Raw genomic sequence first — 15,929 nt, 5'->3', positions numbered from 1 at the left:
TTTTAAAATTATTGCACATGCTTATCATGTATGACAGAAAATATGTATATATTGTGAAATAACTACTTATTACATGCAGTGAACTCCCTTTCTGTAATAAGAATCTTAAAATTATACTCCTAGCAAGTTTTAAGCATACTTTAACCATAGTCACTTTTTGTATAATAGACCTCTTGTATTTTTCTTACTATATAACTGAAACTTTATATCTTTTGAAGACTACTAAACCCTACCTCATTCCAGCTACAATGTTCATTCACCATTAAAGATAAAGTAAAAGAAAATAGGCAAATTTATCCTTTAAAATCATAGGCATTCATGAGACAATAGTTACAATTTATTTAAAAAGTCATTACTGGCAATGATAATAATAAAGCTGAATTCTGATGGGATTAGTAAAGCATTTGTCCCCTCTTTGTTGCTCTATTAGGAACAGGAAATTGGAACATCGGAGAGGATTGCCTATCACTATCTACTTTGATGATAAGAACTGGGAAAACTTGACCAGTATCTCTGAGTCTTCAGTCTCATAATTTAGAAAATGAGAAAGAGGAGCTATCAAATACGTTGTACATTTAGAGGAAAAGCAACATAGGCAGAGCAAGGAAAGAAGGAAAGTTGACCAAATCATATAAATCACTTTGAAAGAAGTTTTCTTGAGTGAGATGGAACCACTGGGGAGTAAAGAAATAAGAAAGAGCCTTACATATATTAAATGTGTATATATATGTATTATTTTGGTTGTTTCATCATCAGTAAAATGGTACCCAAGAGGCTTTACAGATGAGATTGGAATGACCCAAACAGTAGATGGTGGCCACAGAAATGTGAGTTCTGGCAATAGATGTAGCAAGAAGTTGATCCTGTCATGGTTATGTTGAAATTACAAGTCAAACTTGCTAATATGATCTGTGAGGAAAAGTGAGACATGAGGGATTATTTTAAAGATTGTTTCTGAATAATTTGGGGAAAACATCCTTTGGTGATATGATACCAAGACAAATTATCAAAAGTTCCATTATGGAGTAATAACACTGGATATGCACACTAGAAAACCTAAATGGATTCTTGTAAGTACTCCTATGTGTGAGCTCATGTCAGAGGCTCTGCTTGGTTGTCATCAGCATATGTAGTCATAGCATGTACATAAAATGACCCCAGAGATCTGGGTGGAAGCCTGAATGCTGCTCAGGAATGTGAGAGGAAAATTGCAAAGAATGTGGATCAGTAACATGGGGTAGCAGGAAATTTGTTTTGGTTGTTGTTGTTTTTATTTAAAAAAAATACAAAAATGTGCATTAAGAGAAGAGAATCAACTAGATCAAATTATATTAGTAAGTTAAATAAGAACTGAACAGTACTGTCTTCCATTAATCATGAAATGTCTTATCAATTAAAAGTGGTCCAGGGAGATAGACACAGTGACTATAACCCTTGTAGGGAGGGTTCCTGTGTTGGGGAATTGGTACCCAAATGGTAGCACTGTTTTGGGAGGCTCTGGAATCTTTAGAGGTCAGATCTGCCTGAGTCTTTGTGGGTATGTAAATCCTAGGCACTTCTTGTCTTCATCTCTGCTTTTCATGTCCATGGTGAGATAGGGAAACATGTCTTCATGCCTCAAGCCACCATCATGTTTGACAGTATGCCAAAGTACATGGAGACAGGTAGCATGAACTCTGAGGTCTTGAGTTCAAGTACATAGCTATTCTTTGTACTTCGTACCATCAGGAATTAGGGTGAGAGCTAGGCAAGAGTAACTAACAAGTGAGTTGATTTCCAAATAGAAATCATGCCAACATTAAAGCATAGATAACGATTTTTATAGTTTCATACCCATTTGATCATTTCCACTAGATCACAAAATAATAATCTTTATACAAGGTATTATATTTTGCCCTTTTCCATACTTAGTAGTTTTTTTAATACTGAGTTATTCAAAAATTTCAGAATTGTTTATAATCCATTATTACATCATTCAATGGTCAATTTCTTCAGATTTATAATGAATCCTTTTTTCTTCATGTTGATCTCCTCATCGTAATTGTATAATCAGTCATTTTTGTCTCCCCAGAATTGTGCTACACAGCATTTGTCCAGCTTTTATTCTTGTCTGTTCATGGTATATTGTCCACCAAGATATAAAAAAAAATCCCTCAAAGATCAAAGTAACTCTGCTTAAATATTTTCTTGACTTCTTTGTCATGAGCTAAGGAACATTTCAGTTCAATCTTAAGTCAGAAGTACTTTTCAGAGCGTGTGTATACTTAATATTCTCAAGTTATGAGGCTTCCTTCATTTATTGTATCTGTCTGAGTCTCTGACCCAACTCTATTCTTCTCGTAACTCAAGTGATATGCCAATAATATCATTCGCATATTAATTCGTCAGATATATTTTCTGGTTAGCTAGTCTAGAGATTATACTCCTGTATTTCTCTATCTGCTAACTATTTTCCACTTGTTTAATAATCATGGAAGGCATTTTCACCTATAATTCTTTCATGCTTATATTTACACATACTGGTACAAATGCAGGTTTTATACTCTGTAATATATATATACACTTACATATGTATGTATACACATGCACTCACATATTTATATTACTTTTATTTGAATGTTACTTCCACTACATTGTCAGAGTCATAAAAGTATTGACTTTGCCTTTCTCATTAATCATACTGTTCTTAGCAAAATATTTAGAACAACCCCAGAATATTCCTCTTAAGCATTTGTCAATAAATGACTATGAATTGATATGAATTATTAAGAGTATCTCAAGGTGAGATTATGAGAGTGAATTCATTGTGGTCTCTTATGGAATTTTCTTAAGCTCATGGTACAGATGATTAAGAGAAACTCTATCTTATCCACAGAAGTCTATCTTACATTGTCCATAGAAGTATATATTATCTATGTTGGTAGGTAACTGGAATACAAAAGTCTGACACCTATAAAACTATTTGATCTAGGAAACAAGTCTATATTTCATGGACAAAATCGCATTTGGCACACAACAGTTTAAGATCTGCCATTTTAATATATCTATTTCAATGCTGAAAATTTTTAAATTTGTTCACCATTGAAATAGAGTTCAATGAGAGTCCTAGAACAACTAAAATTTGAAAAGAAGATTTAAATGTTAAATGGCAACTTGTTTGTATAACTACTTAACAATTAAAATAAAGATGCAAAGTTAGGAAATGTTTGAGTCTTCAGTCTTTATCACATTTTAAGCGACTACCACTTAATAACTAAATCTAAATTATTTTATATTTATTCTTTTTGTTCCCTTATGATGAACTGTGATTCTCAAAGATGGCACTTGTGAATCCAGAAAGAAAATACTTAGTGTCTGAGGAAGAGGGGAAAAATAGTGTCCAAAGTATAGGTAGCTTTTATGAAATAATTAGCTTAAATTTTTAAAAAAGAGAAAATTTGAAATATTCATGTAGATTAAAAAATGTCTTTATGGGGCTGGGAAGGTGGCTCAGTGGTAGAGCACTTGCCTTGCATGCATGAGACCCAGGGTTCGATTCCTCAGCACCACATAAGCAAAAAGAAAAAAGTCGGAAGTGGTGCTGTGGCACAAGTGTTAGAGTGCTAGCCTTGAGCTGAAGAGCTTAGGGACAGCACCCAGGCCCAGAATTCAGGCCCCATGACCAGACCTCAAAAAAAAAAAAAAAGTCTTTTTTTCTTTAACTATCAGAGTTATTTTGCTTTTGCTATGCTAACATGAAAGATGAAGATCAGAATTTCAAGAGTTGGGTTGAAAGTCAAAAGAAAGCTTTAATTTGACTATGTTAAAACGAGGAAATTACACATCCTCCTTCATGTGGATCATGCTATATCTTGTGAAAAGATACAGAAATTCCCTTTTACTTGTATTACTAAAGAACATGTAATTACCTATTTGATGCTTATAACAATTGGCCTCCATAATTTAATAGATTTCAAGTTTATGAAAAATGCTTGAGTAATTATGAATAAAACATAATAAATGTGAGACACAGTGAAAAATAACCCATGCTTTTTAGTAACTTAATATAAAATTAACTGGTGTTAAAGTTGTTAACCATTTCTCATTTATTTTTATATTTTATTCTTCAAAAGATTGATCTTTTATTTCACACTGTAAAAATGATGGAGATGTATAATACCTTAACAAACTTGTAAATGTTTCTTCTCCGTGATTTTTGATAAGGGTGAGGTTTTGATATTTTTAAACTATGAATAACATATTTATCTGATAGAAATACACTATTAGAATAATTAAAACACCTTTAATAGTAAAATTTAATTGGTTTAAAAGAAAAAACAAGTTCTGAGAAAATAGAATAGCTAATATTATTTTGAGGATAGAGAACAAAAGAACAAATTCAAATATGAATTTTTCATGGAAAAGTTAAAGAAAGAAAATGAAAACGAACCTAATTTTGTAATAATGACAAACCAAGATTTGATCCAGAAACTCTGCGGTGGAATTATATAAAGCCTAGTAAAGTTATTATCTTCAAATTATGCCACTCAAGAAACCCCATATTCCCAAAACCTATAAATCAAATCCAACCAAACATATATGTCACCTAAGTATAGTCTTAATTAGGGTATTTCTATCACTTCTGAGAAGACATTGGCCTCAGTAGATATAGCACATTTTTCTGACATATTTTAGCCTTCCTCACACAAAAGCAATGAAATGATAGAAATAAAGTATGCCAACATGATTTATTTATGTCATTTTCTTGGTTTTGATGACATCATTTTGACTAAAAAGCTCCTCACATGCAGAAATTTTAGTAAAGTTTTCCATTAAATTAAGAGTAGAACATTGATCACTCTTAACAACATAATACGGAACAACATTCCATGTAGGATCTGAAGCAAAGTGTTCCCTTGACTGACTTTATCTTGCAGTCCTATTTATCATTTAATTATAAGTGAGTACAATATGTGGAGCTATTAAGTTAGTTGCACAGCAAAAGAAGCAAAGTAATGTAGCATGAAAATACATGATGAATTATACAGGAAGAAGTCTCACAGGGAGAAAAGAGTAGTGCAGGGTGATCTACATACAAAGGTAAACTAAAAATGTTCAAAGCCCAAAGAGATGTGGGAGAGAAGCAGACGAGTGATTGACTATCGTGGCAAAAGTGGAAGTCATTGTGCCCTTTATTTCAAATAAGATATTCATAAAAAAAGAATTTCCTTTCTTTCCTTCTCATCAGTGCTATTGAATGATCTTTCCAATTCAGAGCCCTTATTCCTACATCTAGGAGGTGTGTTTGTTCCAAGGTAACTTCATGGTCAAATTAGTCTAACCAAAGATAAAACTTACAGTAAATGAATCCTGTTCAGCTTTTTTTGTGCAGAACACTTTTGGAATGCAGGTAGCTTTACCATAGAGTAACATAAATTTGCTAATTTTTCCTGGTTGTCATGATTAAGAAATGTTTTAAAAGACCTAACTATTGAGCCTTTCATACAGAGTAGAGAGCACATTTCTTTACATGAAAAATAAACACAATAGACTGCCTAAAACTAAGAAATACACCAAAGAATACTATTAACTAATTCTCTGTAGTAGACTCAGAGTTAGAATTTCTACTCTTGTTTCTTAAAGAACCCAATATTTTTTTACCATTTATCTGACAATGTGAGCCTAACCATTAATGTAATGATAAGAAAAAATTATTTTCAAAATAGTGTGTGTTTTTCAAGTATTAAAAAGACGAGTCACAGTCAAATGCTTTATTTTTTATGTTTTTTCTTCCTATTTTCCTCTTTTACTTTTTTATTTTTTAATTAATTAATTAATCAATTTTTTTGTCTGTTGTGAGGCTTGAACTCTGGGCCTGGGCTCTGCCCCTCAGCTCTTCCGCTTTAGGCTAGCACTGAACCACTTGAGCCACAGCGTGACTTCTGGCTTTCTGAGTGGTTTATTGGAGATTAGAGTCTCATGGACTTTCCTGCCAGAACTGGTTTTGAACTGTGATCCTCATATCTCAACATCCTGAGTAGCTAGGATGCAGGCATAGGTTGCTGGTGGCTGGCTTTTACCTTTGTTTGATTCCAGTATTTTTTGTCTTGTATGTAAATTTATCTGATTTGGGGATGGGAAGGGGAAGTGCAGAAATGGTGGGACAAAGGTGAACCAATTCAGCCGTGATACTCACTAGGCTCTATGTTGGAAAAGACTATACAATTTAGGATGAGGGAGGAGGGGGAAAAACTGAGAGAAAATGAGGAAAGAAGTAGCATTGTTCAAAAGGAGATTACTCAATATCTGATATGTAACTATAACCATTCTGTTCATCACCTTTACAATGGAAATTTAAAAAATGAGGCAGCCACAATTTTTTTGACTTTTCTTATTTGAAATATGTCTGTGAATTTGCATGGAGTAGGGAGAGCAATGATAATTGTAAATGACTTGTTAATTCTAAGTTTTGAAATTAGAAGCATTCTGAACTGCATTTTTTTTTTTTGGTCAGTCGCAGGGCCTGAACTCTGGGCCTTAGTGCTGTCCCTCGGCTCTTCAGCTCAAGGCTAGCGCTCTACCACTTGAGCCACAGTGCCACTTCCGGCTTTTTTCTGCTTATGTGGTGCTGAGGAATCGAACTCAGGGCCTCATGCATGCAAGGCAAGCGCTCTACCACGGAGCCACCTTCCCAGCCCCTTCAGTGCTTTCTTGAAGCAGGACAGGTCTAGCCTCAGTACTTCAGGGAGGATCTTCATCTTATCTTTGGTAGCTGCACAATCTAAAATGTCACCCATTAGCCACTTACTAATGGATTTTGAGCATTTAGAGTGCAGCTCAATTTTAATCTAATATAAGCATAATTATTTTAAACTTAAATTTAGTTGTATGTAATGCCAAATGTTTTCATTTAACGATGACATCATTTTTTTTCCAGTGGGTTATACTTTACTTTTACTGTTGTACCTTAAAGGATGGTATGATTTGTATTTCTGAAATATATCAGAATATAATTTCTGCAGCATCTTATTCATACAGCATTAAATATATTTATTTGATTATTTTATGAAGAACACAAGGGTTATGGTGATATCTAAGTAATAGTGGATAATAATAATGATGAAGTCTATTTTAATTATAAATAAATGATCCTTCTAATCTATTAAATATCAACTATTGTCAAAGGAAAACTAATCTTCAAATAAGATGTACTATAAGTATAAAATATCATCTAAAGTTTCAAGATTCAATATGAAAATATGATATAAAATAAATCATGAGTTTTATGACTAAATATTTTGTGATATATTGGTTAAATGTAATTTGTAAATATGCCAATTACTTTTAGTTATTGTTTTGTGGATAGCTACAAGAAAGCTTAAATCTCTATAAATGTATAAGTGTCCTATTATCGATATTCCTCTTCCTTCTCCTTTTCTGTCGTTTTTTGGAAATAAGAGTCTCATGGTCTCTCCTTGCCTGGGCAGCCTTGAACAGTGGTCCTCAGATCTCAATTTCCTAAGTAGCTAGGATTTCAGATATAAGCCACTGGCACCAGGCTTTCTTTCTTTTTTTTTTTTATTTGTGTTGTACATAGGACAAAACAGCAGTTAATTAGAAGGTAAAGAAAGATACCACTTTCCAAAAGAATGATTACTGAAAACATTTCATAGTGAAGCAAATATACCGTGATACCAGCTTAGGACACTGTCACTGAGGGTGTATATTTTAAGTTAGAGCTCACAGTACTGAGATCTTAGGGGATTTATTGAGGTTCTCAGTGGATTCACCAACTTTACCAGGATTTACCAATTTACAGTGATCTTTACACACACACAAACAAAATATATGTGAAAAAATTAAGCTTGTGAATCCAGTTCCTCTGTCTCTGTCTCCCTCTCTTTTTGTCTCTCTCCCCCTCCTTTTCTCTCTTTCTCCTCCCATCCCTCCAGATTTCCTTCTCTCTCTACCTCTCTCTCTTTCCTTCTCTGGCTCTCTGGCTCTTGCTCTTTCTCTGTTTCTCAATCCTTCTCAATCTGTCACTCTCTTTTTTTTTTTTTTTTTTTTTTTTTATTTTTTTTATTTTTATTTTTTTTAATTTAATTTAATTTTATTTGTGAACATACTGTACAGAGGAGTTACAGTTACATGGGCAGGATAATGTGTACATTTCTTACCAAGCATTGCAGCCTCCTCCTTTGTTTATCCTTCACATCCCTTCCCAGCCTCCCCCCTCCCCCCCTAATCCCAATCCTTCTCCTTCCTCCCTCCCCCCAGACCCCCCCCCCCCCCCACCAACATTGTAAAGTTCGTTTTGGACATGACAACTTGTACTTCTCATTGTTGCAACAGGTCCACCTGTATCCTTAAACAACTGGTTTTTCCCCATCTCCTCCACAAGTTATACTGACATCAAATATAGTGAAAGCAAGGGTTATACTGTGGGGGAGGGACATACAAAACAACAAAGAGATAATCTTATAAATGTGTTAGAAACACATGCATGAAAGAAAAAAACATTAAAATACACATCTAAGGGTTCATTTTCCTGACATCACATTATCTGACCTTTTCCGCTTGACTCATACATATACTAGATATTACAAATAAGGGAAACCATGGGACCTACGTTTCTTTGGGCCTGGCTTACTTCACTTAATATAATTTTTTCCAAGTTTTTCCATTTCCTAACAAATGGGGCAATGTCATTCTTTCATTTCAGGGATGCAAAGCTGGTTCAATATACGCAAATCAATTAATATTATTCATCACATCAACAGGAGCAAGAATAAGAACCACATGGTTATCTCAATAGATGCAGAAAAAGCATTCGACAAGATCCAACACCCCTTTATGATGAAGGTTTTGGAAAAATTAGGAATCCATGGAACATTCCTCAATACGATAAAGGCTGTATATGACAAACCTACAGCCAGCATTATACTCAATGGTGAAAAACTAAAGCCATTTCCTCTTAACTCAGGAACAAGACAAGGATGCCCACTCTCTCCACTTCTCTTCAATCTAGTATTAGAATGCCTAGCTACAGCAATAAGACAAGATGCAGACATAAAGGGGATCCAAATAGGGAAAGAAGAAATAAAACTCTCCCTCTTTGCAGATGACATGATCTTGTATTTAAAGAATCCCATAGACTCCACTCCCAAATTACTCAAGCTGATTCAAAACTTCGGCAAAGTAGCAGGTTATAAAATTAACCCCCAAAAATCAATGGCTTTTCTGTATGCCAACAATGAGAAAAGTGTGGCTGAAATTAGGAAAGCAACTCCATTTGTAATAGCCCCACAAAAAATAAAATACCTAGGAATTAACTTAACTAAAGAAGTGAAGGACCTCTATGATGAAAACTTTAAAATCTTGAAAAAGGAAATCAACACAGAACTTAAAAAATGGCAAAACCTCCCATGCTCCTGGATTGGAAAGATTAACATCGTGAAAATGGCAATACTTCCCAAGGCTATCTACAAATTCAACGCAATACCTATCAAAATTCCACCCTCATTCTTCAAGGAAATAGAAGAGGCAATCCAAAAATTCATATGGAACAATAAAAGACCCCGAATAGCAAAAACGCTCCTGAATGGAAAGAACACTGCTGGAGGAATATCAATACCAAACTTCAAACTCTACTATAAAGCCATAGTAATCAAAACAGCTTGGTATTGGCATAAGAACAGACCTCAGGACCAATGGAATAGAATTGAAAACCCAGAAATGAACCCACAGACCTATAGCCATCTAATCTTCGATAAGGGAGCTAAAACAATAGAATGGAAGAAAGACAACCTCTTCAGTAAATGGTGCTGGCAAAATTGGTTAACTACATGTAGAAAACTTAAGCTAGATCCTTATATATCACCCTGCACCAGAATCAACTCCAAATGGATCAAAGACCTTGAACTCAAAGCAGACACTCTGAAAACATTACAGGATGGAATAGGAGAAACCCTAGGTCTCCTTGGCTCAGGCCGAAATTTTCTGAATAGAGACCTGGAAACACAACAAATCAAAGAAAGGTTGGACAAATGGGATTGCATAAAGTTGCAGAGCTTCTGCAGGGCAAATGACATAGCTAGCAAGATCAATAGAAAGCCCACGGATTGGGAGAAGATCTTTACTGGCCATACAACGGACAAGGGTCTCATATCTAAAATATACTTGGAACTCAAAAAATTAAACCCCCCAACAACAAATCCTCAAAGAAACAACTGCCCAATAAATAAGTGGGCGAAAGACTTAAAGAGAAACTTCTCTGAAGAAGAAAGAAGGATGGCCAATAGACACATGAAGAAATGTTCGACATCCCTAGCCATAAAAGAAATGCAAATCAAAACAACATTGAGATATCACCTCACTCCAGTGAGAACGGCAAAAATCAAGAACTCTAACAACAACAGATGCTGGAGGGGATGTGGACAGAAAGGAACCTTAATTCATTGTTGGTGGGAATGTAAACTTGTTCAACCACTTTGGAAAGCAGTATGGAGGTTCCTCAAAAGACTCCACATAGAGCTCCCCTATGACCCAGCAATCCCACTTTTGGGCATTTACCCTAATGTTTACAAACAAGACCACACTAAAGCTACCAGCACAACTATGTTTATTGCAGCATTATTTACCATAGCTAAGATATGGAACCAACCCAGATGCCCCTCAGTAGATGAATGGATCAAGAAAATGTGGTATATATACACAATGGAATTCTATGCCTCCATCAATCTGTCACTCTCTTATTTCACTCTCACATCTACATTGATGGAGTTTGTCTTTTCATGATACTGAAAATGTACAAAAATAAATGCTTCTTGAAATCAGAAAGATACATGACCAGAAAATACAGGATCATGTTAGTACAATAGGTTTAAAAGCCCGAAATAGTAATCATTGTATTGTAGGTAGAATTTATAATTTAATACAACAAGCTTATTTTTTTTACATAACGATGCAGTATTTAATTTGACTTGTTTTCAGCAGAGATTCCTTGGGTATTAAAAATCTTTACTCTGGCCAGTACAGTTTTTACACTTCTTTCACTTCAGTTTCTTTGATAAGCACAGATTTATTTTTGGCTTTCTTAGGATGTTAGCACTACCTAAACTAATAGGAAAAGTAGCTACATAATGATGAGTTTTATTACTCCTTGTTTTACAAATATACACATGGTGTCAATCCATAAAGTCTATTCAGATTATACATAGTTTAGTGGTAAGATATTCATCTATTAAATAATAGGTACGTAATGATAGGGACTTTTTCTGTAATTGCTACTATATGGAAATCTATAATAAAGACACAATACAGTCCTTATGCATTAGTACATATATTTTCAGCCAGGCTCCAGTGGCTCATGCCTGTAATCCTAGCTGCTAAGGAGACTGAGATCTGAGGAACTCAGTTCAAAGCCAGCCCAGACAAGAAAGTCCATGAGACTCTTATGTATAATAACTGAGCAGAAAACCAGAAGTTTCACTGTGGCTCAAGTGGTAGAGCACTAGCCTTGAGCTGAACAGCTCCCAGGCCCAGATTTGAAGCTTCAGGACCGAAACAAACAAACAAATAAATAAATAATTTTTTTTCAATTAATGTATCTTTTACAAATAATGTACTTGAAATTGCCTTTCAAGCAACTTTTAGTCAAATAGTAAAAGCAATGATTCTGCCTTGTTATGACTACTGAAGATAATAATAATAGCAAACAATTTATAGAAGCATTGCTCCCTGCCAGAGAATTACCCAAACTAAAGCACACATAATAACTAATTTAGCAATTGTCATTTTCTGCTCTGGATTTATGTAATCAAGAATAGAATATTCCACAATTTTCAATTATTTACTTCCATATTAATATCTACATTTTTTAAAAGTTTTTTTGTAAAGACAAATATTTTTGCAGTAGTTTGGAATTTAAGGTTAACTAAGGCTAGAGCATTAGTATTGGACTTAGACGCAGAGAGCTCATCTAAAGCTTAAGACCTAGTTCTGCTACTGCATAATGCGACCTTGCTTAATTCTTTTTGACAGAGCTTTGCTTTGCTCAAATAAGACATCTGAGGGAATGTGTCCTTTTCTGGATGCATACATCAACCACCCAGCTTAGTAAGACAGTACGTGGTTTTTATCAGCTCTCACTTGCCATGTAGGCTGAGTGTCTTTGTGTAGGTCATAGCTATATAATGTCCTAGGGTCTCTGCATCATGATAAACTAGAGGGAACAATTCAATTAATGAGATTTTTGAGGATTATGTAAAATAATACAATGCTAATATTTTACAATTTGTGTTTTATACAAAACATGCAACATTTAATCACTATATATCACTATATATACATACATATGTATATATATATATACATATATATATATATATATATATATATATATATATATATATATATGGGGCATTCATGTAGATGCTGGAGATGAAGAATCTTTCTTTCTTCACTTCTTAGGTAATTTTGTTTTACTCAGTTTTACAATATGTCAGTAAAACTTAAAAATATGTATTTGTGAGCCTGTAGATATATATATATATATACATATATATAATAGGTGCTTTTTTTAGATTGAGAAGCTAGCTTATAAGAGTCATCTAATAGTTTTATAAAAGACAAAGCTTATTGAGAACTCAGTACCTGAAGAAACAAAAGTCTGCCCACCATCTAATGAGAAAACTGCACTTTTCTATAAAAACATTGTGGAGGATGCAGGATGTGGAACACTAAGATCACTTATACACCTATCAATATTTTAAACTCTATTAGCTAGATACTTTTTTTCTGAAATCTTAAAACTTTTTCTCATAGGAAAATATCCTGGAGGGAAAGTGGGAGAAAAATGAGGGAGGGGGTAAGAAGTTCGACAAGAAATGTGCTCATTTACTTATGTCAATGTAACCCCTCTGTACATCACCTTGACAATTAAATTAAAAAAATATATATATGAAGTTCTTTAAAGATACATCCACATTCAGTTGAATGTAAATACGCATACAAATCAGATGTCTTCATCTAGTTGGTAATTCATATTTTTCTTAAGAATGAATGTTAGGAGGCAGATAGTTGCAAGTGGATTTCAGAGAACCAAGGTCTTGTGGTAGAGAGACAATGACAAAGATGAGGTAAATTTATAGTAGAAAACATGGCTTAAAGAATTTAACCAAAGACTAGATGGGAGTCCCAAACAAACAAATCATAGAATACAAGATGACACAAAGAAATGATCTTGGGGAGTTGTTTGTTTGTTTGTTTGTTTGGGGGGACTTGAACTCTGGGCCTGGGCACTATCCCTCAGCTCTCCAGCTCAAGGCAAGCACTCTACCATTTGAGCCACAGCACCACTTCCAGTATTCTGAATGGTTTATTGGAGATAAGAGTATCATGGAGTTTCCTGCTTGTGCTGGCTTTGAACTGCGATCCTCAGCCTCCTGAGTAGCTAGGATTATAGGTATGAGCCACCAATGCCCAGCTTCTTGGGGAGTTTTTAATAGTTCCTGTTTGCATCACAGTGATTATGTAAAAATTGCTAAAGATAGTACATTAAATATTTAAGTGTTTATATAGACATATTAATTTAAATGACAAATCCTATCCATCTTACAGCTTTCTAATGTAAGAGATAAATTGATTGTCTCTTGTTTTTTCTCTATAAAAATTTAGAGAAGAATGTATTTTCAGGTGCAAGTAATTAAGTTTGAAGGGAAGTTAGTAATACTACAAAATACTACTGAAATAAATACTAAATTCTACTACAATAAAATTTAAAAAGTGCAAAGTTTGTTATAAATTATTTTAAAACAGTCAGTGGAATATTTATTCTCTTAAAACTAGTAAGCAAAAGTAGCTAGTTTATAATATAAACTGAAAATAATACAGTTGGTATGCATGCAAAGGGGTATTTTGAGATAAATATTCAAACACATTGCTGATGATTTTTTTCCAGAGATGATGCTTGCTAACAATCACAACATAGCACCCTATAAAACATATATTCGTGTATAAAATGTATATTAATTACTTTTTGAAACGCCGTAATAAATTTCTACAATATTTACCATAAGTATTTTCGACATTCCCAGGGCTCAAAGGTAAACTGAATTGCCTGAGGCAAAAGTCCTTCTATTCTCTTTCTCGAAGATTTCCCATCTGAACCTTGGAATCAAGTATAGCTCATATTGGCAATCGTCAAATTACAAGTAGGAGCTTCAGAATGTGTGTGATGGGACATGTAGTCTTCTCTCTCCTTCCCCCTCCCACACCCCTCCCTGGACAGATACTAGGTCTCTTTTACATGGTTCAGGCTGGTGATCCTCTTTCTTCAAGTGCTGGGATTGAAAGCACATATCAACAGGCTAGGCAATGACTCCCTGCCTTTTATTAGTGGTGTATGTGTTAATTGATAAAAAAGGAAAGCTGATGCATAAACAAACAAAATATAGATAAACATATGAGTTAAAACAAAAAATAAGGATATCAACTACCCAGAAATCTGCTGCTTTCCTTTGATGTTCTGAATTATAATTCTAACTTCAAATATATCTTATTTAGGTTTACTTGAAAAACATAGTTTTAAAACTGGTTCCAAGGAAAAATATGTTTCCTTTGCAAAACATGGGCATCCTTATTTGTGACAGTATGGAATGTGTTAAAGCCTTACATTTTGGGACTTTGTCATGTCTCCTGTATTCAACTACTCTAATTGTCTTAATGTTTCCAGTATTTGTCCCTCATGGCTGGAACATGTACTTTTTCAGTCATCCCGTAGGAATTCTGATCTCCTTTAGCATTGAAACATCTTTATTTACTATGTAGCTGCTGTTAACATCGAATCTCTCTATACTTTTAAATTTGCACAGTAATGATATGATTAATTCTTGTAATTATGTTACATGGGAGAAGACAACGTTCACAGAACCCAGACAGCAAATAACTGCATCATTCAATTTTCATCTTCTGACCACAAATGCTATTGCTTTCCTTATAATAAATTCTATATCCCAAATGAACTTATTTATCCTGGTTTAGTAGCCATTTACACACATTTTTATCAAAAGCTTTCCAATTGTGTCCACCAAAATTACATATTTTTCAATTAAACAACAGGCTTCTCAAATGTCATGGACTGCATCTGAAGCTTAGAAGAGAATTTTGTATCAATCAAAAATGTTTTATTTCAAAGAAATATATATTTCTTAGCCAGGCAATGGTGGCTCACAAATGTAATCCTAGCAGGAGGCTGAGATCTGAGGATCACAATTTAGAGCCAGCCCAGGCAGGAAACTCTGTGAGACTATTACCTCCAATAAACCACTCAGAAAACCGGAAGTGGTGCTGTGGCTCCAATGGTAGAGCACTAGCCTTGAGCTGAAGAGCTCGGGGTCAAGTGCCCAGGCACAGAGTTTAAGCCCCACAACTGAAAAAAATAAAAAAAAATATATATATATATACAAACACATATATACATATATATATTCTCCATATAGGTTGAAAAAGTACTTGTGTGTTAAAAGCAATGTCTTTAAGTTAAAATAGTTATTTCTAAAATATTTGTGTACATATGCATGACAATGTTATGGACTAAAAAAATGACAAAATTGTGATAAAAATAGAGATTTAGAACTATTTATCTAGAATTTAACAAAATTCATTTATTAGATGTTTAGAATGGATTACTTGTTAGAATCCCTGAGTTGCAGAGACATTAATATGAATTCTTACAGCTGTATCCACAATAATCCAGTAAGAAAATAAAAATATGCAATTTTGATAAAATAAAATATTGTAATGATATTTCATATTCAAGACAAATTATGGATAAAATTAATATATTTTTACAATATCAATCTTCTAGAAGTAACTTCTATGTGATGTAAATATGAGTTACATTAAAATCATCCTCCAATTTAGAAATAAGAAAATATGATTTTTTATGT

At 33.9% G+C, this 15,929-nt stretch overlaps 1 protein-coding gene across 4 annotated transcripts in view; it reads right to left on the bottom strand.

Annotated features, from left to right (window-relative positions):
* The window catches only part of Csmd3 (CUB and Sushi multiple domains 3), a 926,836-nt gene that overhangs the window by 584,300 nt on the left and 326,607 nt on the right, over window positions 1-15,929 (bottom strand). The window contains exon 7 of one of the 4 annotated variants that reach the window (XM_042673149.1): window positions 9,784-9,786. The exons of 2 other annotated variants lie outside the window; for them this stretch is intronic. In XM_042673149.1, coding sequence (XP_042529083.1) covers window positions 9,784-9,786 — 3 coding nt within the window. Of the gene's footprint in view, window positions 1-9,783; window positions 9,787-14,360; window positions 14,364-15,929 lie in introns of all 4 variants that reach the window. One more of the 4 variants, XM_042673150.1, reaches the window with a different exon arrangement.

The sequence above is a fragment of the Dipodomys spectabilis genome, unplaced genomic scaffold, assembly GCF_019054845.1.
Source record: "Dipodomys spectabilis isolate Male_0828 unplaced genomic scaffold, ASM1905484v1 ptg000783l, whole genome shotgun sequence".
NCBI classification, from domain to species: Eukaryota; Metazoa; Chordata; class Mammalia; order Rodentia; family Heteromyidae; genus Dipodomys; species Dipodomys spectabilis.
This window is presented reverse-complemented; position numbering and strand designations above follow the sequence as displayed.